This window comes from Rhagoletis zephyria, unplaced genomic scaffold (assembly GCF_001687245.7).
Source record: "Rhagoletis zephyria isolate East Lansing unplaced genomic scaffold, Rhagoletis_zephyria_1.1 Rzeph_scaffold_04165, whole genome shotgun sequence".
NCBI classification, from domain to species: Eukaryota; Metazoa; Arthropoda; class Insecta; order Diptera; family Tephritidae; genus Rhagoletis; species Rhagoletis zephyria.
The window spans coordinates 21,910-45,007 of NW_016161248.1; the positions used below are offsets into that span (position 1 = coordinate 21,910).

At 39.1% G+C, this 23,098-nt stretch overlaps 4 protein-coding genes across 6 annotated transcripts in view; 1 reads left to right on the forward strand and 3 right to left on the reverse strand.

The window, feature by feature from the left end:
• LOC108370344 (transcription factor 20) overlaps positions 1-7,169 on the forward strand; it is a 22,791-nt gene extending 15,622 nt beyond the window's left edge. The window contains exons 6-8 of the mRNA XM_017625666.1: positions 3,136-3,435; positions 3,533-4,023; positions 5,573-7,169. Of these exons, the coding sequence (XP_017481155.1) occupies positions 3,136-3,435; positions 3,533-4,023; positions 5,573-5,935 (1,154 nt within the window). The 3' untranslated portion in view covers positions 5,936-7,169. The remainder of the gene's footprint in view (positions 1-3,135; positions 3,436-3,532; positions 4,024-5,572) is intronic.
• Positions 7,170-12,207: 5,038 nt separating this feature from the next.
• Ubc2 (ubiquitin conjugating enzyme 2) lies at positions 12,208-15,152 on the reverse strand. 3 transcript variants are annotated; one of them, XM_017625668.1, is made up of 4 exons: positions 14,825-15,152; positions 13,184-13,933; positions 12,644-12,728; positions 12,208-12,577 (listed from the first exon to the last, which is right to left on the reverse strand). In XM_017625668.1, exons 2-4 carry the CDS (start codon positions 13,815-13,817, stop codon positions 12,565-12,567), a joined length of 732 nt encoding a protein of 243 aa, XP_017481157.1. In that variant the 5' UTR covers positions 13,818-13,933; positions 14,825-15,152; the 3' UTR covers positions 12,208-12,564. The 3 variants fall into 3 exon arrangements, with proteins under 3 accessions (XP_017481157.1, XP_017481158.1, XP_017481159.1); XM_017625669.1 differs by lacking the exon at positions 14,825-15,152 and adding an exon at positions 14,631-14,817; XM_017625670.1 differs by lacking the exon at positions 14,825-15,152 and adding an exon at positions 14,180-14,598.
• A 1,190-nt stretch (positions 15,153-16,342) lies between these two features.
• On the reverse strand, positions 16,343-18,239 carry LOC108370345 (ribosome biogenesis protein WDR12 homolog). The gene is made up of 6 exons (XM_017625667.1): positions 17,993-18,239; positions 17,295-17,920; positions 17,177-17,235; positions 16,874-17,120; positions 16,690-16,822; positions 16,343-16,628 (listed from the first exon to the last, which is right to left on the reverse strand). Exons 1-6 carry the CDS (start codon positions 18,049-18,051, stop codon positions 16,466-16,468), a joined length of 1,287 nt encoding a protein of 428 aa, XP_017481156.1. The 5' UTR covers positions 18,052-18,239; the 3' UTR covers positions 16,343-16,465.
• A 2,835-nt stretch (positions 18,240-21,074) lies between these two features.
• On the reverse strand, positions 21,075-22,207 carry LOC108370343 (uncharacterized). Its single transcript, XM_017625665.1, has 2 exons — positions 22,134-22,207; positions 21,075-21,654 (listed from the first exon to the last, which is right to left on the reverse strand). Exon 2 carries the CDS (start codon positions 21,606-21,608, stop codon positions 21,321-21,323), a length of 288 nt encoding a protein of 95 aa, XP_017481154.1. The 5' UTR covers positions 21,609-21,654; positions 22,134-22,207; the 3' UTR covers positions 21,075-21,320.
• Between the last annotated feature and the right edge of the window lie 891 nt (positions 22,208-23,098).

Consider the following 23,098-nt stretch of genomic DNA (forward strand, 5'->3'; position numbering starts at 1 on the left):
ACGGACGGACAGACAGACATGGCTTAATCGATTTCTTTTTTCATCCTGATCATTTATGTATACATTTGTCTATATCTATCTCGATTCGTTTTGGCTGTTACAAACAACCGTTATGTGAACAAAATTAATATACCCTTGTGCACAAGTGCGCTCGGGTATAAAAAAAAACACAAATTTTATTTAAGTGTGTCCCCTCGTTCATAATCGCTTTGCAATCTTAATGATGATGTTACAGCTGTGCTGTGCAGTGCAACGAACTTGCTGCTCTATCTGGAAGCGAGTGCTAATAGCTGATAGCTGACTCCATGACTTTTCAGTTCAGTGGACAGCCAACTAGGCAGACACTAAGTCAGCCGCCAGTTAGTGAGTCAGTGAAGCAAAACTATAAAAACAACGTTGGAAGATCAGTGAACGCCATCGGTTGAACTCGAAATGCCTGTGCAGCAAGCGGACAAAGGCAAAGCATGGCATGGCATAGTAAACAAAAAAAAAAACAAAACGAATAACAAAGTAGTGAAATTAAAAAGAAAAAAGAAAGAAAACTTAATTCAAAGAGCAGTGAATGTGCGTTTATCTGAGAAAGCGATGCGAGCGCGTAATTAGAATCAAATTGTGCCGCTTTGGCTGTCATNTGAAATTAAAAAGAAAAAAGAAAGAAAACTTAATTCAAAGAGCAGTCAATGTGCGTAATCTGAGAAAGCGATGCGAGCGCGTAATTAGAATCAAATTGTGCCGCTTTGGCTGTCACTAGGGAGTTTAAGTAGTTTACAAATTTCAAAGTTTTTATGTAGATGCATCGTATGTATATTCCCTTCTTTCATTGTTAGTATTTACAATGCTTTAATCTTTGTGGCATCTCGATGTATACATACAAGAGACAAAATAATGAAGGTGGCAATGACTTTGAAATTTCCTGCAAAAGTGGTGATGAGTAATACATAATTAATTGTTTTAGTTAATTGAACAGTCACGATTGTTATCACCTTCGAAAAAACGGTACCTACAAAATTAACAATCTACTTTTTTCCATAGTTACAAAGATTTCAAAAAGTACAAAGATTTCAAAAAGCTAAATATACTTTCTAACAAAAATATAAATCTATCCTAAAAAGAAATTTTTCTTTGGCGAGTTGGCTGTTAGTGAAGTTGAACACTACATAAGAAACTTTTGATTGTCGCTTATCTGGGAATGGCTGCATACGAGAACATGAACCCCACCTGGGGCCACCAACGACAAAACGGCTTAAGAGCTCATCGAGACTTGCACTGTCTTGGACAGATCTGCTCGCTTTATGTGTTCTCTAAAATTTGTTACCCCCATATAAAAATCTTGTTCAATGATGCCCTCGTGAGAGCATCTCCAACCAAGAGACGTGCTCCTCCACACCACATACACATAGAGGATTATGGGTTTTATCATAAAGGTATAAATCCTTAGATAATAAATACTTTACTGCGGCAGAAATTTGAAGAGTGACTCCTTTAAGACAAGGCCGTCCGTTCAATCTTCTCTTTCTAGTGAAGAGCACAACACTAATTTTGGTTGGGTTGGCGGACAGCGCATTCTCACTGTACTGTAAAGAGCAAGTCAGACAGGGCAATATGTTTCGTATGCAATATACCCGTATTTTGAAAAGCCTGTCGAAATGAGAAATTTCAGAAAGCAGTTGCGTGAGCACTAACACCTTGCTTGAAAAGTGTCTTTCGAAAGAGGTTTTTTTTTATTTCCGAAAGCCGAATTGCAAATTGCTAGTGCAGCACGAGCAAGTTGAAATATATTTCCGATCGATTTGCGCGCTTTGGTTTGCAGTCACACCTTGCAACTTTCATTTCTAAAACTTAGTTTCGAAAAGTGGCAGAAAAGTCTTTCTGGCTGTTCACGCATGGCAATAAAATTTCTCTTTCAATTCGACAGCGAATTGCGTGGAAAAGTTGGAAATATTGCAAAGTCTGCCACGATCTTTAGTCTAAAGTCATAGTAAGTGTTATTTGCTTGCAAACAACTTAAAGAAAAGGGCCTGTAATGAGCCAGGTCACATCATCTGGATATACCTGTGCGTATGCTGGCCACAATGTCCGTGATGTTCAACCTAGTAGCATTTTTTTCTCAGCAAGGGACGAATTAACTGTCTTTAGGGCTCAAAAAGACATCTGCTTGCCCTCCAATAGCAGGTCGGCGCCTCTAGCACTGGAAGCACACAAGACAACCGTAAGCTAGTAGGGAATTGTCTTCAGCTTTTAATAATCTTCGGATCCAGAATCGAGGTTAACTCGTTTGCTTATCGAGACACAGTCAAATCCTGGGCAATAAAGCGTTCGATATTTTTGCCAGAAAAGGGACTGCACATCATAGACTCAATCTGCCTTGGAGCTTCGTTAAATACGGAAGATAACAGAAAGCCTAAATCACTTATCCCGGATACATTAACAATGGGAACCAACGCACTCCTTCACCTTACAAGGCACAAAGTACAAATTTTTACAGATTTTACGACTAGCCGCAGAGAAAATTATTAGCCTCTGTGAAGCCGTTGCTATACCCAGAATTTGCTTCCTGAAATCTTCGTACTTTCATGTGGGTCAGAGAAGTCTAGAAACTAAATGGAGAGGCAAGAGAACGGAAGATTTACAGATACATATCGTCACTAGACACGAATAAAGGCGCGCTAGTGTTTTGACGGCAAAAAGAAAGACGCGTAAAAAATCTGACGAAAAAAGACGCTTAAGAAAAACTACGGCGAAGAAAGACACGTAAACATAGATTTATACCTGGCCAAGGACTGTCACTCCAGCATCATTACCCAAAAACTCTGCGGGGAATTTATATACTGTTACACCCGTAAACATAGTTGACCGCGAAAATGAGTTTACGCGTCTTTTTTCGGCGAGAACTATGTTGAGAGCTTTCTGAAGTTTTTTATGCGCCTTTTTTTCGCGGTCAACTTATTCGTGTCTAGTGACGTAAATTTTAAGTCTCCAATTTTAAAACATTTGGGATAATAGCTCAAGAGTTTTTTATGACTTCGACCAGATAGGAAATTTAATTCAAATATTTTCTGATTTTCTTTATGAATCGCCCCCAAATCTATGCCACTGTTTTGAAGTATCGAAAACTTTTTATTCATTTATTTTCAGTGGACTTGAATAGTCGCATCTTCAGTCACAAAGGTGGCATCCAAGTGCCCACCACAGGCGTGAATGCAAACAACAATCCCAACAGTGTTATAGTCAATTCTTACGCTAGCACCAATAACAACAACAACAATCCGAACCTTAATCTAAATCCCGTTTATAATGCGGCAACCTTGCAACGTAACGGTATTTATCTGCCTCAAATGAACGATCTATCTGAGGGTGGAGTCTATGGGCCACAACAACAACAACAATTGGCCCCACAGCAGCAGCAGCAGCAACCACAATATGTGGTGCCACAAGGTAAGCGTACAATCTTTATAATATAATAATATTCTTAAAATTTATAAAAAAAATTCTTGGCAAAAAAATTACCACAAAAAAAAACTAAACAATTAAGGCCACATGATGCTACCGCCGAATGTACAGTGGCAGATGCAACAACAGCCACCACCACAACAGCAACAGCAACGAGTGGTGCCGCAACAACAGCCACAGCGGGCGCCACCACAACTACAACAACAAATACTGCCTATGCCTCTGCAACCGGGACCAGCTTATATAATAAATACAGTTGAGCAGCAACAACAACCAGCAGCAGCACCAGCCGACAAGATAGCCACAGCTGAGACCGCGCATGCTGGCACAGCTACGACTGCCACCAACGCGGAAAATACCGCACCCCAACAGCAACCGCAACCAGTAGCGCAGCAGGCGGCAGCACAAGTGGCCTTAGCAGCAGCGGCGAAGTCAAATGCAGCGCTTGGCGCGACCGCACAGACACCGGACGCCAGCAAAGTAGCTGGCAAAACTGCTGAAACGCACGCCGCTGCCGAGGAGGAATATGAAGACTCTGATGAGGAAGAAAAGTCCACGGAGGCGCCAAAGAAAGTAAGAAATGAGAAGGAACAACGCTGCGTATGAGCAACCTTAGCTCACAGATGAGTCACATGGTTGCTCATACGCACGCGCACACCGTTTTTTTTTTTGTAAAGGAACTACAGTGCTATCTGGGTCGAGTGAACTAATTAATGCAAGACCAGTTCATAGAAAACAGATTGTTCACTATATCCAGATTGAGTTTTTTGTTCTTTAAAGTCAATTTTATTGCGCAGTGCGTCTTTTAAAGTTAGATTTTTAAGAACTCTGAAATGTCGTCTTTTCCCTCAGCTAATGCCAACACAGGTTTCCTGTTGTTGTTGTATCGTTGTCGTCAAGGAAGCGTGCAGCCTCGATGGGGTCTGTCCATAAGGCCAGAGGCGTTAGCAGGTGGGGTTCAGTGGGCATGCGAAGATATGCTGCGAGTCATGGCGCGTCTCTCCGTATGCCGGGAATTCATTTGGCCCATCGTTTGTCTTCTAGTAGCGTTACTTGAATAGTTCTCTTACATGGGGGGTTTCGGTTAAGGCCACGAATTATTTGGGAGTTTATGGCGTCAAGTGCTGTTGTTGTGCTGTGCACTTTATGGAACCCATTCTGATGCTTCGCTGGGGTCTAGTGATTTGTGTAGTGTGGGAGTAGAAGGGCCTCTAGTGTCTTCGCTACCGGGGAAAGGTGAGCTATCGGGTGAGAAGAGTCTCCTTTGTTGGACGGTTTCCCCGGTTTAAGCAGTGTAACCACTCTCCCCGTTTTCCAGATGTCTGGTACGATGAGAGTGGCCATAGATAGGTTGAGGACCTTGGTTAGATAGTCCACTCCTCCAGGACCCAAATTTTTGAGCATCAGCATGCAAATTCCGTCGGGTCCAATGGCTTTGGAGACTTTCGTCTTCCCGATGGCTATCCTTACCTTGTCGCTGGAGAAAAAAGAGGCGCACTTAGTGTTGACAGTTTGTGCAGCCTTCTGGTCGCTCTACGTTTGGCTTTGTCTGCCGGAGGATACTGCATCCTTCGGCTAAAATAGCTCGCGCATCGCTCCGGGTTCGACGTAGCGTGGTCGCCAAAAGATATTTCAACTCTGTCATCACGCTTCGTCGGATTGGACAATCACCTCACGGTTGACCAAAGCTTGCTCACACCAGAGGCGAAGTTACAGGTCTTCAGATGGTCTTCCCATTTCTTCCGCTTATGTACGTTCACTAGTTGCCGAATTTCCGAGTTGAGATCCCTGATACGGGGATTTACGGGATCGGCCTGGCGAAGAGATTACCTTTTTTGTTATCAAATTCGTCGTTATAGTTTTGAATTTGAAAGGAATTGGTTTTAAATTTTGTTCACTCTACAAAGACTCAAAATTGTTCACTCTATAGAGTACTCAATGGAAAAATTTTCATGTTCACTCTTTCGAGGTGTTCGTAGCATCGGGTGTTCACTCCAGCCAGATAACACTGTAACACAAAAAAGGCACGCTGCTATATGTGTACATATGAATGTATATTTATAACAAATGCGCTCAAATCTAAATTTAAATTTATTTTACTGAACCGGCGATTTCATTGCAGAAACACAAACACAAGAAATTGGCCGCCATCCAAAAGGCGGATGCGAAGAAGAAGCCCCAGCTGGATCCGATCGAATTGGCGCTTGAAGAGCAACGACAACGCGCACCCGTTCCATTGCCCTTACACGAACAATACCGAATGATACACGAAAACCTCGGTTTGGAATTTCGCGATCACGACGGACAATCAGAGCGTCCGGGCGGCGCTATGCTCTCGCTGACGCTGGGACTGCTTGTCACGGCGGCGCTCGCCATACTCATTGGCTGTCGCATGCGCACCGTGGGTCGACGCACACGTCGCATGGGCGGCAAGACGCCTTATTCGCATGAGGCTGATTTCCTAGTGAACGGCATGTACTTGTAAGGCCACTCGAGGAGCCGAGGAGAGGGAGTGATGTTAACGGCTGATACTCCGGCAAGATACTAGTTTAGCGCGGCTGTGGTGAATAAATAGAACAACAAAAGAAGAACATCAAACTAATACATATTTACGAATGTAAGCGTGTGTGTGAATTTTTGAACGGACGTACCCCAAAGTAACGCTTATAGGGTATGGAGAAGACCCGCACTAATGGGAAGGAATATCGACTTAGCATAGTACTCTCGATTTTTTTTCTAAACTCGATTTTTGTTTTGTTTTAATTTTTATTCACTAAAATATTTAGCCTAGTTTTAAAAGTAGAGTGTATGTATGTATGTAACTAGAAAATGGGCCGTATGAATAAAAACTAAGCAGTTGCTTTTTGTTAAAATGCCAGATCTCTTACATATTTAAGTAAAAGGTCTGAAATTTTAAGAAAAAAGCCATTTCATAGTTTTTATTCCTACGGCCCAATATCGAAATCGATAATATTACCCTTTCACAGATAAAAAGTTTCCGAGGTGCATTTTCAATAAATTTGCTTGTACTCGACTAGTAACGACCAACAGACAGAGTTCTTCAGAGATTCTACAGTTCCGAACGGGAAAAAACTCTTCGCCCGGACACCATAAACGTTCTCTTCATTAGCTTGTAAGAAAATGAAAAAAATGCCAAGTGGATTCCACTGCAGGGTATAAAATCACTAAATATTTGCAACAATATATTTCGTTTGAAATTTTAGTTAATTTATAGATTATAACTTAGTTCCTTGGATGGACGTTATTATATACTCTGGTTGTCTTCATTTTTGAGTTCTTATTTGAGTTCTTATATTTGAGCCGACTTTCCTCGGTGTTGTTGTTTGAAAACGAAACAAAAACGATAATTTGGCATCATCGCTGGCGTTATCAACATTTATCGGAAACATGTCGGTGTTACCCATTTTGAAACAAAGATTGTAACGTTATCTCATTGTTAAGAATTAAATTGAAATGATTGTTGTTAACTTTCCTTCGCCAGTTCAAGCGACGATAAAAATGACAACGCCAACGGGAATACGCCCGATTATTATTATACTTGAAACCTAGTAAAAAATCTGACCGTCGTCTAAGTTGGAGTGAGCACTTGGTGGGGAGCACATTCAAATATTGTTGAAGAAGATTTGGTAGTATACTAAACAACATTTTATAAATGTGAATGATACTAAGTAAATAAACTGATACTAAATGTTGAAAAATAAAATAGCTATAAAAACAATATCTATTTAAAAGTTATTTTTTATAAACAGATATATTTACGAAGGTAAGTTAATGAAATCTCTCAAAAATCAACACATGAATCAATTGATGCCTAGATAAGGTTGGGTAAGGTGGCAGGCCGGCGTATGGCTCACTTTGACTTTAATTGTTAGCAGTGTTACCATTTCCGCGGGAAGTTAGAAAAGGCACTCGATGCTCAAAATAAGGTTCCGCAGGCAGCTGATGTCGGCTCCAGAAAGTTCCTCGTCTGTGTTGTTGAAATACGAGCAGAGGTGTTTGAACCTTTATATAGTGAATGGCGGGCAGCTGAGCAGGAAGTGTTGCGGCGATGATTTCACCTCGTGGCGGCACTTTCTAGTCAGTATACCTGTAAGAATCGAGAATTAGCGCTTAGCCGGCTGCAGACGTCCCTTTGATCGCTCGCGGTCGACCACCGCCCGCAATAACTTTGCAACTTTGCATGTAAGGGTTTTTGCCCAGCGCTCGCTGAGCCGACAGTCAGCCCATCTAGCTAGGAGTAGTCCATAGCTTGCAAAAAGAACGCATATGCCCTTCCTGTCCTGGAAGATGACCTACCTAGCCAGTTCAACAGCCCTGAAATTTCCTGAAATGATGCTGTGTACTGCACTTAAATTAATTTGATTTGAAAATATTCCGAGGCGATTGATAAATTGGTCAGGCATTCCGCAGCCATTTTCAATCGGCCATGAGCGATCCTGGGACTTGGATTTCAACTTGGCTATCAGAGTAGATAACTACCCTTGTGAACAGTGATAGTGTTGCGTGGTCAATCGGCTGTGTTTTTTTATAGTAGCCACATTTGCCTTAAAAGGGCTGCAAAACTTCGGCAGCCCGAAATTGATATTTACGGAGAGTTCGTGACAAAACACAACCTCCTCCAACTCTGTGGTCAAGCTCTGATTCATCTGTGAATATATATATGAACTGCACTCTATTTCAGAGGCTGCCAATCTCCCATTCAGCTCTTAGAGGTATGTATGTTGGCAGTGATTCTTTCGGGGCAAGTCTCGGAACGTTCCGATCCATTTCTTCCGGCCTGAAGTCGATGTTTTTAAGAATAGCTGAATGCTCTAGTTGTTTTTGTAGCGGCAGTACTAAGCCCCGCTTAGGTCGGTTTGTCGATCAATCGTTTTCAAGCTCTTTCGATAGGGTCGGACCAAATGGAGAGGGGTGTCAGCTGAATGGTATTGAGCTGCATATTCAAACTTGGCAAATCCCCGAAATTCAACATCAAACATGAATATGGGCACTGGGTGCCCAACTCAAGGTTCTAAAGTCAACGAGATAAACTTCTTTCAACTTTCAATGGTATCTTTGTTAAATACCATTTATCATGAAACATATAGCTTTACAATGTTATGTTTTATTTATTTTCAGCTCCTCCAATATTAAATTTATTATTCGGAGTTTAGGATTCACAGAGGATGATTAAGCATTTGGGTCTCGCTGTGAAGCTGGTGCTCAGGCTACATCAGAAGGCATACTGTCGCTATCCGGAGTTCGGCGTTCTGACAAGTTTGCCCACTTCACTGTTCAGGTACGTGTTCAACCTGATGCTGCTGTTTCGGCGATCTAACTGTTTAGGTTAGCGAAATTTCTAATTGAAATACTACTTTAAACAAATGCAATGAGTAAATGTTTCGAATTTGTATACTCTTTTTGCTCAAAAAAACATTGTGTCTTGGAAGTATGAAAAAGCATCTGTGAAGTGAAGAACTAAATCGTATTCGAACGAAACTACAGACTTTGAAGTTGTTTAAGCCAAATTCATTTGAAAGTAGTTGAAAATACATACAGGAAAAGGCAATTGACTGCTTCCTAGGACATCGCCATGTTAAATAAATGAATTCGCTGCAGGTAAAAAAGTGAGAATTTCAATTAGTTATCATTGAGAATAAAGTAGTTTATAAATTACGTTCAAACAAATTCGATCTCCTGCAGGGTAACGACAACACCTTCTAACTTTTATATGATTTTAAGTTGAACGAATAACCGACGCGTTCAGATGCAAGTAACCGGTCATTTAAGCACAAGAGGTGTGAAGTGACTTATGCCGCCGCCGGATCAAGCCTTGCTTGACCCTGAATCATTGCCACCAAATCGAACTGACGGTGAGNCTTCTAACTTTTATATGATTTTAAGTTGAACGAATAACCGACGCGTTCAGATGCAAGTAACCGGTCATTTAAGCACAAAAGGTGTGAAGTGACTTATGCCGCCGCCGGATCAAGCCTTGCTTGACCCTGAATCATTGCCACCAAATCGAACTGACGGTGAGTCCAGGAAATGTACTCTTTCGACGACGTCGAACCATAGGCAACACCGCGCTAAACAGTTCTTTGTNCTGTAATGCGATGCGAAAGAGAAATGCGATGCGATAGGCAATTGCACAGCGTATTACTTACGATATATTTGCCTATCGCATAGCATTACAGAGTAGCCCCCCTGGAAATGTACTCTTTCGACGACGTCGAACCATAGGCAACACCGCGCTGAACAGTTCTTTGCNTTAAGCACAAAAGGTGTGAAGTGACTTATGCCGCCGCCGGATCAAGCCTTGCTTGACCCTGAATCATTGCCACCAAATCGAACTGACGGTGAGTCCAGGAAATGTACTCTTTCGACGACGTCGAACCATAGGCAACACCGCGCTAAACAGTTCTTTGTATGTACTGAATTTGATTAATCTCCGACCAAACACTCTTGTTTCGCCAAAAATTTTCTTTAAAGCCTTGGACGACCCCTATTTATTCGTACGAGGTTTGCTCTTAGTGTAGCCGAATTCGACCGGCAACAGGCGTCAGTGCATATAATTGATGTTTTACCCTTTCGTCGGCTTTAGAAGAGACGAGCTAAGGATGTCCTGTTAGAGCGTAGAGTGGTTGCTCCGTTTATGTCGATTGACTAACGACCTATGTACCTATTTTTTCTATATCCTTAGAGAGCGTAAACCCTGGCTAGAGGGAATAGATCACACACGGAACGAGTCCAACCGTTTCCGTAATTTAACAGACTCCAGTTTCCTACATCCTTAGATAAAGGCGGTTGATTGATCTATGAAAGGCAGTTAAATGCATATAGACTTGCATTCGGAGTATTGGCCTTTGCAAACACTTTCCTAAACACACCAGGCATCATCCTATTTGTTAATTAGAAATAAATTGTTGGTGCTGGTTTTGGTGAACTCATGTATTTTGGAATGATTTTCGCTTCGTTCCAAAAACCATTATTTTTAATTAATTTTAAATGCATGCAACTCCATGTATGTATGTAACTGTGGTCACAAGGAATAACCGCCTAAGTCGACTTAAGANAGCCTTGGACGACCCCTATTTATTCGTACGAGGTTTGCTCTTAGTGTAGCGGAATTCGACCGACAACAGGCGTCAGTGCAGATAATTGATGTTTTACCCTTTCGTCGGCTTTAGAAGAGACGAGCTAAGGATGTCCTGTTAGAGCGTAGAGTGGTTGACTGTATCGAAGGCTTTCGATGCATTGCATTTGCATTGGTATTATAAAGCACGGTGGTGGGTCTCGGGTCGAAGTTGGGTCCAACGATGAGATGTCGCCGAATTTAATGCCAACATTGCCCTGCTGGATGGGAGAGAGTAAACATTGGACCAGCAGGTGTTGTTGTTGTAGCGGACCATATATCTTGCTCCGTTTATGTCGATTGACTAACCACCTACATATGTACCTATTTTTTCTATATCCTTAGAGAGCGTAAACCCTGGATAGAGGGAATAGATCACACACGGCACGAGTCCAACCGTTTCCGTAATTTAACAGACTCCAGTTTGCTACATCCTTAGATAAAGGCGGTTGATTGATCTATTAAAGGCAGTTAAATGCATATAGACTTGCATTCGGAGTATTGGCAAGTAGAGCCTTTGCAAACACTTTCCTAAACACACCAGGCATCATCCTATTTGTTAATTAGAAATAAATTGTTGGTGCTGGTTTTGGTGAAATCATGTATTTTGGAATGATTTTCGCTTCGTTCCAAAAACCATTATTTTTAATTAATTTTAAATGCACGTAACTACATGTATGTATGTAACTGTGGTCACAAGCAATAACCGCCTAAGTCGACTTAAGAAAGAATCGTTCCCACGACAGTCGGGTCTACGTAACCGGAACGACCCAGATTTATATCTGGCCAAGGACTGTCACTCCAGCAACACTCCCCAAAATCTCTTTGGGGAATTTGTATGCTGTTACAACAACAACAACAACAACTTAAGAAAGAATGGAGTTGTATATGCTATCGTAATCTTCAACCTCTATTCCAAGCGTATGTGTGAAATCCCCATCTCGCCAGCTAGGCTACTTAAAAAGTTAGAGGCAAGAATATTTTGGTTTCCCCATAAGGCTAACATTACAATCCAAATGTTTAAAACGTTTTTTCTCGAATTCAGGTTTTTCGACTTAAGCGGTCATTGCTTATGACCACAGATAATAGTAATCCTTGAAAATAGTATAAAAGCTACTTAGTTTTGTATTTTTATCGTAGTTTTTATTTGAGGCTCACAATTATGTTTACAATTTAAAGACAAGAACTTGTCGCCTGCTTCTCAGTTCCGTAGCTAGAATACATTTAATCGAACAGATTTATCAGCTCTTACGTTATCTTAATATTTTTTTTTGTGTTGAATATTTTTTTTTGCAATTTTGTTTCAATAACTGTTTGTATGCAGTTCGTCTTGTATAGTTTTGTTTCTATCTTGATATACCATCAGCGGTTTGGTTTATTACTTATTTAGTAAGTTTGCACAAAGTTTTGTTGGTATGTTTGCATATTTGTTAGCTTAATTTTTTATCTCATTACAAAAAGAAAACACAAATTATACGTAGTTCTATTTTCTAAATACATACAGCGATTTTCCATTTCTTTAAATATGCCAGTGTTATGCTTACTTTGTCTGGTTTTTTATAAAATAAAACCAAATATNCAGCGATTTTCCATTTCTTTAAATATGCCAGTGTTATGCTTACTTTGTCTTGTTTTTTATAAAAAACAAAATAGATCATAATAAGAAAAGCCAATGACATGTATGCTTCTAGTCCCTTGCTCCTACTCAACATCGCTTAATTATTACATATGTTTTTTGTGTTTTGTTATATAAGGTATTATTTTTTATAATTAATTACTAATATATATTATATAGTGTTATACATAGTTAGGAGAGATAATTTCCTTTTAAAATTATAATTTTTACCATTATCATTCTCTTGCAGGATGATGTTTGCAATTATTCGTTTCAAATGTTTTGCTGTTTTTGTTTTATTACTTGTGTTGCTGCTGATGTTACATAGTTTTATTTTAATGACGGGACTTACAAGATTAGGAAATCATGTTGCATATCTGTAAAAAATCAGGTTTTTAAATTAAATTTACAAAGAGCATTTGTTGCCCGGTTATTGGGCAAACCTTTTTGTCCAAAGTCGTGCGATTCTATCGTGTTCCTCACGATTTTGCAAATATTGAGTGGCGATGCTGCCCACCAGAGGGTCCGCTAAAAAGTAAAAAAGAAACAATGATAATTAGTAAACCAATGTATAATCAATATGAAGTAGAATGTCAATAAATTTACGATATGGTATAGATTTCGATTTAGTTAAACAATTTTTGGTAAATAAATTATGAACTTTAATATTGTTTTAGTCTAAAATAGGGTGCGTTTATAAATAGCGCTACGCAAAGGTGCAATTAAAGTCCTTAAAAATGTGCTCCAGGCTGAACTTCTTAATAGTGCTTGGTTTTTTTCATTACATACTTTGTCTAATTTCATTATATCATAGTCCCCCTTTAGCATGTCAATGATTACATAATATTTAAAATCTACTCAAAACTAATATGCAGTTTTAGCTATTCAACTTACGATTACATAGTATACATACTTTCATTTCTTAATGAGATATTTAAGTGTTAAACCATAATATAATTAATACATGCAAAATTTCAACTTACCAGGATTGCAATCAGTTAGCAGGGAACAAATTGACAGCAACACTTTTGAAATGGTCAACGCTGGTGACCAATTATCCTTGAGAATATCCAAGCAAATTACACCCTGACTATTTATATTGCAGTGATAGATACGCGTACGAAATGTAACCTTTGGCGGTTTGAAGGGATACTCCGGTGAAAAATGTATATCTAAAAAGAAGACACCTCCCTCGTACACTGAGCCAGGTGGTCCCAATATTGTAGAGACCCATTCATACAGATTATCACCTTTAGGGCCAGCACTGCAATTTGGTGGTGGATCAAGTGTTATTTCGGCCAATTCCTTTTGTATGCGCTTAGCTGAGGTACCCAATGCTTTGGAGATTTTTGGATTTGGTTTTGGATCTTTACGAGTCTCTTCACCTGCAGTGCCGGCACCTGCAGCAGCTGATGCAACAGCATTTACCGAATTGTTAGAATTGGAATTAGAGCTACCGGCACCTGAATTATTAGAGTTGGCACCAGCAGAGTTGCTGTTGCGGCCGCGACCGCTGCTCGCGTTCATGCTGTTGTTTGGATTCGGTGCGGTGGCGGTTGAAGCGGTTGAACTTCCACTGCCTGCTCCGCTGCCACTGGCCGCCGAAGTTGATGACATTCTCTAGGCGGAAGCTTAGATATTACGTCGATGGTAACCTGATGTTAACTTGCGCGTGCACTGGGCGAGTTCAACTTGACTTATCGCAGTCAAATAGGTGGCGCTAAGCGAGTGACCTATTAAAAATATATGTAATGGAAACATAAATTGATCAAAAAAAAATAGTTCTAATTTTATATAAATTTCCATTGCATTGCAACCTCCCAAATTTTGACCTTGAAGCCCGTTTTATAATTGAAGCTAATTGAAAACGCAGAAGGTTAAGGACAAAAATCCGCTTTTTACTGCCTTAATGTTTAATGTATGGCTAGTGTAAATTAAACGAACACATTTTAAAAATCAAAATCGCTACAAAAACGTACTCCTTTTCATCAGGTGGTATCCGCTTTAGGGGCATTGCCCATTCAGTCCACCCTACACATTGCTGCTTATGCCAGCGCTAGTAGATTTAGCGGCCATTTTGGGAATTCAATAATGAAACGAAGAAAAGAAAGAAGCAGCAGAGTTCAGTGAGTGGATGGATGACGAATTGCTGTTATAAAACAAATGTACTTTCATATCATCGGCTACAAAGAATTCAAAGCCACCTTTTTCGAAATCAAGAAAAATCAATTACGAACGGCGTTGGCGAATTGAGCAGTCATGTAAAACTCCCCTAGTCCATGCTGTATTCATAGTGTACATTGGTGGCGGACGCCAACAGCACCAAAGTGCAGCGCAATATGATCGTGCGAAGCATTGAACAAAGCTGGCACAGCCAACAAATTTTTAAATACTCTTGAATGGATTTGAACAACTCTGATCCCTTCGTACCTTTTTAACCTTACGCATTTCCTGCTAAACACATCCTTCAAAGCGGCTACTCACTTCCACTTCGTACAAATAGTGAAGCGTAGCTTACCCCCGCCCGCAGCATTTACATTCGTATCTTTCTGTACATATCAATGTATGCATTCCTTACTATGCACCTTCTAGTGAAAATTTCCATATCGGCACTGGGTACTTGCCTTCACAAAGAATCACTGCGACTCGCGACCGTTGTTCTCCAACAAATTTCACTTTTTATATAAGCTCCGTATTACAGAATTCCTTAAATTTTCTCTTATTGCGAAATTATACGAAATAACCACAAAAAGTCTTAAATTCTTCCAACAAACGAAAGTCAGACAGACAGCAATCAGGCAGCAATTTGATTTTTCTTTTCTTCAGCTTCTCTACTTATTCGTTTTTACAGACCTTCCTCTTCCTTTTTTCAATTATCAAAAACTGTTTCTCGCCTTCGCTTTTGTTGTTTGAGATTGTCGGAGTTGTTGTTGGCTGCAGTTTTTTGCAAACCAACGAACTCCCTTCGAAACACGTGAGCTAGAAAGAGAAAACTATAATATGCCAGTTAGCCGGCAATTGCTTGCATATTCATTTTATTGCGAAAATTGACAGCGCAGCCAGCAGTGTTGCCGTTTTAATTTTCGACCACATTTAAAACAACCAAAGTTCGAAGTTTCGTATTAATTTGGAGGAAAAGTGAAGTGATTATCGTAGAGACTACTTTCAAGCAATCGTACAGTTCCATATAGAGCGAAATACACCACGCTACCGCAGAATTCTCAACGGCCTGGTCACTTTGATAATATAAACACAATAAATCAGTGTATTTTCTTTCTCACATTTATACCAAATCTAAACCAAAATCTAATTCTTAAGAATATTCTTTCCAAATAAAACCTTTTTATATTATTTTGATCCGAATTTACTTTTAAAGTTCTCATCAGATTTCGCAAAAAAATAGGCTTTGTGGTATTTTATATGGAGTTCTTGATTTTCTTGAGAGCTGCATACTGGCCTTATGCAAAAAACCGGAACGACCCAGATTTATATCTGGCAAAGGACTGTCACTGCAGCAACACTTTTTGTTAAATAAAACATTTATTGTAAAGAAAATGTTTTATACATTTAATTGGTGGAAGATGAAGTAATTTCACAAAAGTGAAGTGACAACTTCCAAAGTGAAGTGAAACAATTCAATTGAATTCACTCAACACTGGCAGCCAGTATTGCCATTTCGCTTGATACGTAGCATTGCCAGCTGATTTCAAAAATAATCTTGGATTATTTTCAAAGCTGAACGAACTTCAAATATAGATGACACGAATAGATTATCAGGTCCATTCTGAACAGAGACTCCCCAAGAGTTTAAACTCTTTTCCCTTTCCTTCTATCATCAATAAAAATTCCACGAGAATTTTTTATTGTAATTGACGTCGTTGAGCTGTTTAAAAAGTGGCAAACAGTTCTTTCGAAGTTCGAATTTCCTCCTCCCAAATTTTCGCAGAAAATGCTACTCTCTGGGAATTAATTATTGGAGAAACAAATTTCCCGAGAACAAACTCTCCGGGAGTTTGCAGAATTGGGCTGTATACAAATGTTATTAATACTTGGATAAGTTCTCAAACAGACCAATACAATTTAGGTATAAAAAGGAAACTTCAAAGTTAATTAAAAATTAACCAAAACAAGTGTTCCAAACATCGTCGTTTTCGATTTGAGGTTTTTAGTATTTATTATTATTTATCAAAAGTTAATTTAGCTCGTGGAAAATATAACGTCTGATAGTTTTCTCAGAAAACTCTTTTCGTCGACTTCGGAAGAATTTATTTGCCCTCGTCCATGGCTTCCGCGGAAACGGCTTTACGTGACTTGAAAACTCGCACAGTGTTATCAGCACCCCCTGAAACGATATACTTTGGATTTGACCAATCAATGTCCAGCACCTTATCGCCATGACCCAACAAATCGTATAGCGGTGCTTTAGGGCTAAAATTAATATATTGATTATTGAAATTGCATGGAAATTATCTAAAGGTTTTGTTATCACCTTCTCAAGTCCCAAAGCTTATCTTGATTATCATAGGAACCAGATACGAAAAGAAACTCTTCATTTATCGACCACATTACAGTTTGCACCCATTGGCTGTGACCGAAGTATGTACTGCGCACTATATTTCCCTCTAAAAGAAAACTCATTATTAGGCTAATCAAGTATCGCTAGCAAAACCTACGATTTGTGCGCGGATCATAAAGCCGTAAATTTTTATCCGCCGATGCCGTGACAATGAGGCGATTCAATTTAGAATAACTTGCGTCAAAAATGGACTTGTTGGCAGAAATTTCTGTTTTTATACCCTCGAGATGTAGATCCCAAATTTTCAACGTGTGATCCCAACTGCTGGTCAAAAGTGTATCCGCATCCATCCATTGTACGGAAGATATGCATTCACGATGTCCTTGCAATGTCAGTTGAGGAACCTTGAAGTCAACAATAATGACCAGAGCGTACACATATGGAAGAATCACCCACTCACCCTAGTTGTGCCACTTTCTTTAGCTCGTTTGGAAGTACCTTCTCCTCCTTCATTTATTTCTAAATTAAAAAAATTATTTTGGATTGCCTGCTAATTCAGATTTGTAAATTTTACTTACCCGCCGACCATATCTTGAGCATTGTATCCCAACTGCCCGTAGCGAAACGAGATTTATCCGGACTAACATCAACGCAATCGATTCCTCGCTCATGCCCTTTACACACCGATACGCATTCCACCGAGTTCGTTCCAACCAGCCATTCCCATAGCATTGCCGTTTGATCCTGTGAGCATGAAACGAATTTACCACGCTCCTCGTCCACTGATACCCAAGCAACCGCCTTAAGTGGCTGTGTATGTCCCGGTATAGTTAGGACATGCTTTCCTTTCTCCGTCCAAATGTTGATGGTGTTGTCGTAGCAACCAGTCAATATCCACTTGCCACATACCTTGACCGCAGATACCCAATCATCATGCAGCAAACAATCTTTAGGTTCCGGTGCTGGGAAACGTTCAACATATTCTATATCGATGGTATCTTCAAATGAAATTTCCTTTTCACGTAAATGATCGCATAATCGACCACGCAAATATTCATATATAACTATGAAATCAAAATCTACGGGTGTCTTATGGTCGCCTGCATTCAATGCGGCTTGCTCCAGCAACGCGTTTACGAATGTGTTTAACTCCTCCGTCGTTACATTGCCTTCGATTGTATAAGGTACATCAGGGACAGCATAGCTGGTGAAAGATAAATTTCATTAGTGAAGTTAAATATATATAACTTTAGCTTGGAAGTAAATTTATACTTACTGTTCCTGTTTAGTCTTCAGCCGCACTTGCACCTGTCCCTCGCCGTTTTCTACTTCCATTATTTCGAAAAGTTCTACACCTATTTGCAAAAATATCGTTGTTAGCTATGCTCCAAAGCATACACTTTTAATTTCAATATAATTGTCGATACTGGTAGCAGTTTTTGACTCAATATTATACAAAAATGTTGCTTCGAAACAAAACCACGACGACTTCCTGGTGTTTTGACAATTTTTGCACATGTTGGCTGAAATGTCAAATGGTAAATGCCGATTGTGCTTGACGAAAATGATTGACAAACGATTGAGAACTTAAGGGTCGTTACAAATAATACGGCAATAGTTGCGTTCCACAAGCAGTACGATTTGCAGGTTTTGCAAGATTTACAGCAAAAGCTGTTTTCGCCATTAGGTTTGTTACACACGCTTTCTGAGCTGTTTCGGTAATTAGAGGTAAAAATAAGTTACTCTCTCACAAGTTCCAAAAATGTGTCAACCCGTGCCAAAAGTGCGCAGAGCGTGGGGAACGCAGAAAACCAATTTTCGTGCCCGGAATCAATAAATCAGTTCTAAACAATGATTTTATGTGTATTTATCTTATATATAGCTAATAAAATTAGCAAATACCTACGTTTCTGAACCTTTAGTGCTATTTCCCATTTTTGTAGTTTACAAAATTTACTATCGGATGTAAACAAACAACAGCTGTTATTTTAAATTCACTTCTTCCACATTTCTGCCCGGAAAAGAGGTCCGGGTTGTTTCGGGTACGAAGAAGAAGACATTTACGATCCAAAAGTGGAGAGTATTCGCTCTCTATTATAAAGGAGAGTAACTCAGCAAATTTATAGGAGTTGACTCAATGACTCCAACTCACTTTAGGGAGTCAGTTCATTTAATTAACTCATTTGACTCTTTGTATATTACACTCATTCGTATCGTAGACTCGTATAGCGGCCGTTGAGATAAAACAAAAATTTTAAGTGGGCGTGGTCAGCTCCCTTCTACTGATATGAAAGGTGTAAATTTTTTTGGTGCAAATTAAAAGGGTCGGTTCTAGGGGGAGCGTAAGGGTGGAATTTTCAGTATTTTCAAAAGCTTATATTTCGCTTTGCTCGTTTTTAATAAAGGTTAGAAAAGTTATACGCTTTGAAAATTAAAATTTTTAAATTATATGCACACATAAGTTTAGTTTAATATAAGAAAAATGCAAAAGTTTGAATATTTTCTAGATGAGGGTATACAAATTAGTACGCGGACAAATCGAATTTCTTAGTAGGATTTTTTAAAAGCTAAGTAAGTATTTTCTCAAAGAAATGGACATTTGCACTGCTATTGTAATATTTCAACGGTTTACAAATATTAAAGCTCTTTAGTAAGTTTAGGTAGGTAATTATGTTCATACCTCCGGTCCGAATTTTATTATGAATATTGTATGTAAAAAAGGCCAGAAAAAAGCCACGAAGTCAGATCTAAATATCTGAGGATATGACCTATCCTATCATACGCCTATCGACCAGTTTCAAAACCGCTTAAATCGCCGTTGTGGCAAAAAATGAGATTTGGTAAATCCTTATTAAAACAACAGATTTGTAAAATAACAGCTAGAGAAAATACCGCCTATCAAGGCAATGCCTTCAAAGAAACCCCTTTTTTCGTTCTCCTGTTAAATTTGAGAGGCGAAAGATAGGCGGTTTTTCAGTTGGTCGATGGACGATTTCAGGGATAATAAATACATTTTTCGAAATTGTCCCAAACGTAAAAAAAAAATGTACCAAATCAAATAAAAATGTACCAACAAAAAATTTTAAACGCTTTCACTGAAAGAACGAATTGTTAAAACAAGTATATATTTACTTAACGCATTTTAAATAGACATCTTGTAAAAATATATATACATACATATATGTATTAAAAGTAGAGAAAAAATAGTACTGCATTTCACTTATTCATTCTTACTATCGGGGAATATGCAAATTCAAAACTTTGAAGCCGTTTTTCTTGAGTTTCGCTTTTTTGAGTTATGACACTATTGAAGAGCGATGTATTTACATATACTATATACGGAATAGCATTTTTACACATTTTATTTTTACTATTTTTTTTACTAAATTGCAATTCTTAAATGTAGGTAGCAAATTTCAACAACGGATTTCTTAACCCTGAACCCCTACGTCGATGCTACTATAGTCGAAGAAATCACATATAAATTTTGGTCCCGATTGATGTCGGTTATGGCGTGTCGCACAGGGGCAAAGTTCACATTACCCTATGAAGACGTAATCTGAACTTTTATGACTATTAAATGAAAAAAATACATTTTAAACTTTTTTTTTAAAGCCATGTGTCCTTTGACCCCTTTGCGACACGCCTTAACCGAATAAATCGGGACCATTATTTATATGCGATATAAATAACTATGGTAGTATCGATTTTGGGTATTAGATACAAAAAAAAAATATTTTTTTAATTTGTTGAGTCTCCATAGAGGACTCTGTACTTTGCCTGCTGTGCGATACGCCTTAACCGTCTCCAATCGGGACAAAAATTTATTTGTTCTATCTGTGGCCGTGGTGTGGGTGAGACTGAAAAAAATCGTTAATTTGATTTTTTAAGCGCCACAATAATGTACATGTATACATAAAATTTGTACATATGTTGAAGATTTCGCTTAACGTGACTATTTAGCATGCAATGAGCGTACAAGCGCTGTCTTGTCCATTTGTTTGTACTTCCCGTTGGGTTACGTAGTTATTGAACATTGAATTGCGCTTAAGGCAATCAAAGCCGGCTCGCCGATCAAACGAGCAAACAGTGAAAGCGGCAAACAAGCAACAAATTAGAAAAAAATAATAATTAATCAAAAACTTACAACTGAAAAATATAATAACTGTATTTTCGTTAGCCAAACAATTGGTGTGCCGAATTTGGCTGCGATGTGATACCATCAAATTGCACATGTTGTGGTCAAAGTAGGAAACGAACAAAACATACATGGCTAACGAACTTGTTAGGCAACATGCTGCTGGGCCTTCCAGGCTTCAATCAACAATTGCCGACTAACTGAATTGACTTTCACTTTCTTTATTAGTTAAAGTCGCCTTTGCTGCGTCTTGCATAACTGATCAGCTGCTCTTGACCAAAAATTTAAACAATATCCTTTAATTATATTGGTTTTTTTTTTCTAAATCTGTATTTTTTCACACTTCAGTAAAAACTAATTCAACAGAAAATTATTATAAATGCAATTTTCTCAATAACGACAAAAAAAAATAAAAATTAATTTAATTACAATTTAGTTAACATCCTCGCGAACGCGCGTTCATAGCTCACTTATTCCGACCGATCTGATCGACTTGCGCTTGCAGATTGTTTATCACTTCCGATGGCACTTGATCGCCAAGAATTTCGAATAGGTTTATCCTTTGATTGCCGGGAATCGCTTCGTAGGCGCCCAGCTCAATGCCTTCCTGTACATTTTGAATTTGTGCGTCTTTGGGTATGAGGAAGGTCTGTTGTGCCTGGCGGATGGCTTCGTTGGTGTAGGCGGCGCCCTCACGCTGCGGGTAGGCCAAGGCGAGCGCCAAGAGGGTGCAAAACACAAACAGGGTTTTCATTTTGTTAGTTTTTTTTTTTGTGTGTATTGCTGCTGAATTCCAGGAACTGTAATGGAGGAGGAAGGGGAAAATTTTCAAATGTTAAAGAGTTTTTTGAAATATTAGCCGCCTTTGATGCGCCAACACTTGACGAGTAACGAAGGGAACGAAATTAAAAATGTTCGTTAAGCTAGCAGCGATGAACTCAAGCGAGCAGAGGAGTGGCGAATCGAAGGCGGCTATTTTAACTCTGCAAAATAATTTGAATTAAAAATTTAGTATAACGTTTTTCGGATTAAATATATTTTTATTTTTTGTTCCAATCAAATTCTCGCGTATTATTAAAACCAATTTGTATGTAAACAATATCCTCTTAAAACTTGCGCTTTTTTTACTTTTACTGCAGACACTTAATTGTCCCTTAAATTAGCACTTTCAGTTAATATATTTTTGTTTTTAATATTCCAACATATGTATGTATATTTTTCATTACACTTATTGCTTCGTAATTATGTAATCACTCGTACCACCGCTAGACCATCTTACCTTGCGCGCGTTCGATACGTGAATGTTTCGCGTTGCGCATGCGCTTGGCGTTTTTTATAAACTCGGCGCCCAACGGCCCCATGCTTCACCGTTTGCTAGTGGCATCCACTCAAAACGTTTTTGTATGTGTGTGTGTGTGTGTGTGTGTGTGTGTGTGCTGTCCAGTCACTTAAAAGTCTTTTCGCTTTCGTTGAAGATAACGCCATTGCAGGGAATCTTTTTGTATTGCAATTGAATGCGACATGTTGCGAATACTCATCGTTTTACTATTGCCAGCAGGTAAGTTAACAATCAAAAAAAAAACCTAGTAACCATTACACGCAGTTTACTTATTACAATTGTTGATGAAAGTGGAGAAGCTTATACAAACGCGTTGTGACTTTAAATTCGTAGTAAATACTTAAAACTTCAAAATGGTTTCGAATTTCAAATGGAAAGCACCATCATGGTACACTATTTCTTCATTGTTGATTTTTAGACACTTTGATGTTGGTTAGCATTGTTGATCCGTGGGATCTTACGAAGGCCATTAGCTGGTGCTTAGTGCTGTCGAGAAGGTGAAGGCCTATCCTCAAACCGTAGCCCTTATGCAGTTCGATAGCTTCATAGGTTTGCAATTTCCTTCGCTGAGGAGAAGAAAGCAGAGCCAAGGGAGCTGATTGGAAATCTCCAGAAAGCTGAACTGTTTCATGGGAGATATTCTAGCGTACTTTAGAGTTACCTTCTCTTGGGAGGAGTTCCAGTCGCTGTCGACTTAGTTGTAGCATAGATTTTAGCTTATAGGGCTGTTCCGAAGCCCAAGCTGTAGATAAAATCCATTTTAGATCCGCACGTAGAGAAATAATAGGTGTGAGAATAGATCTTCCCCTGCCACTGGTCTAAGGAAGGACATAGTCTGATTTACCGATGATCTCACATCAATGTAATCAAATTACCTTGTTGCCTATAGCGTCAGCACCGATTTT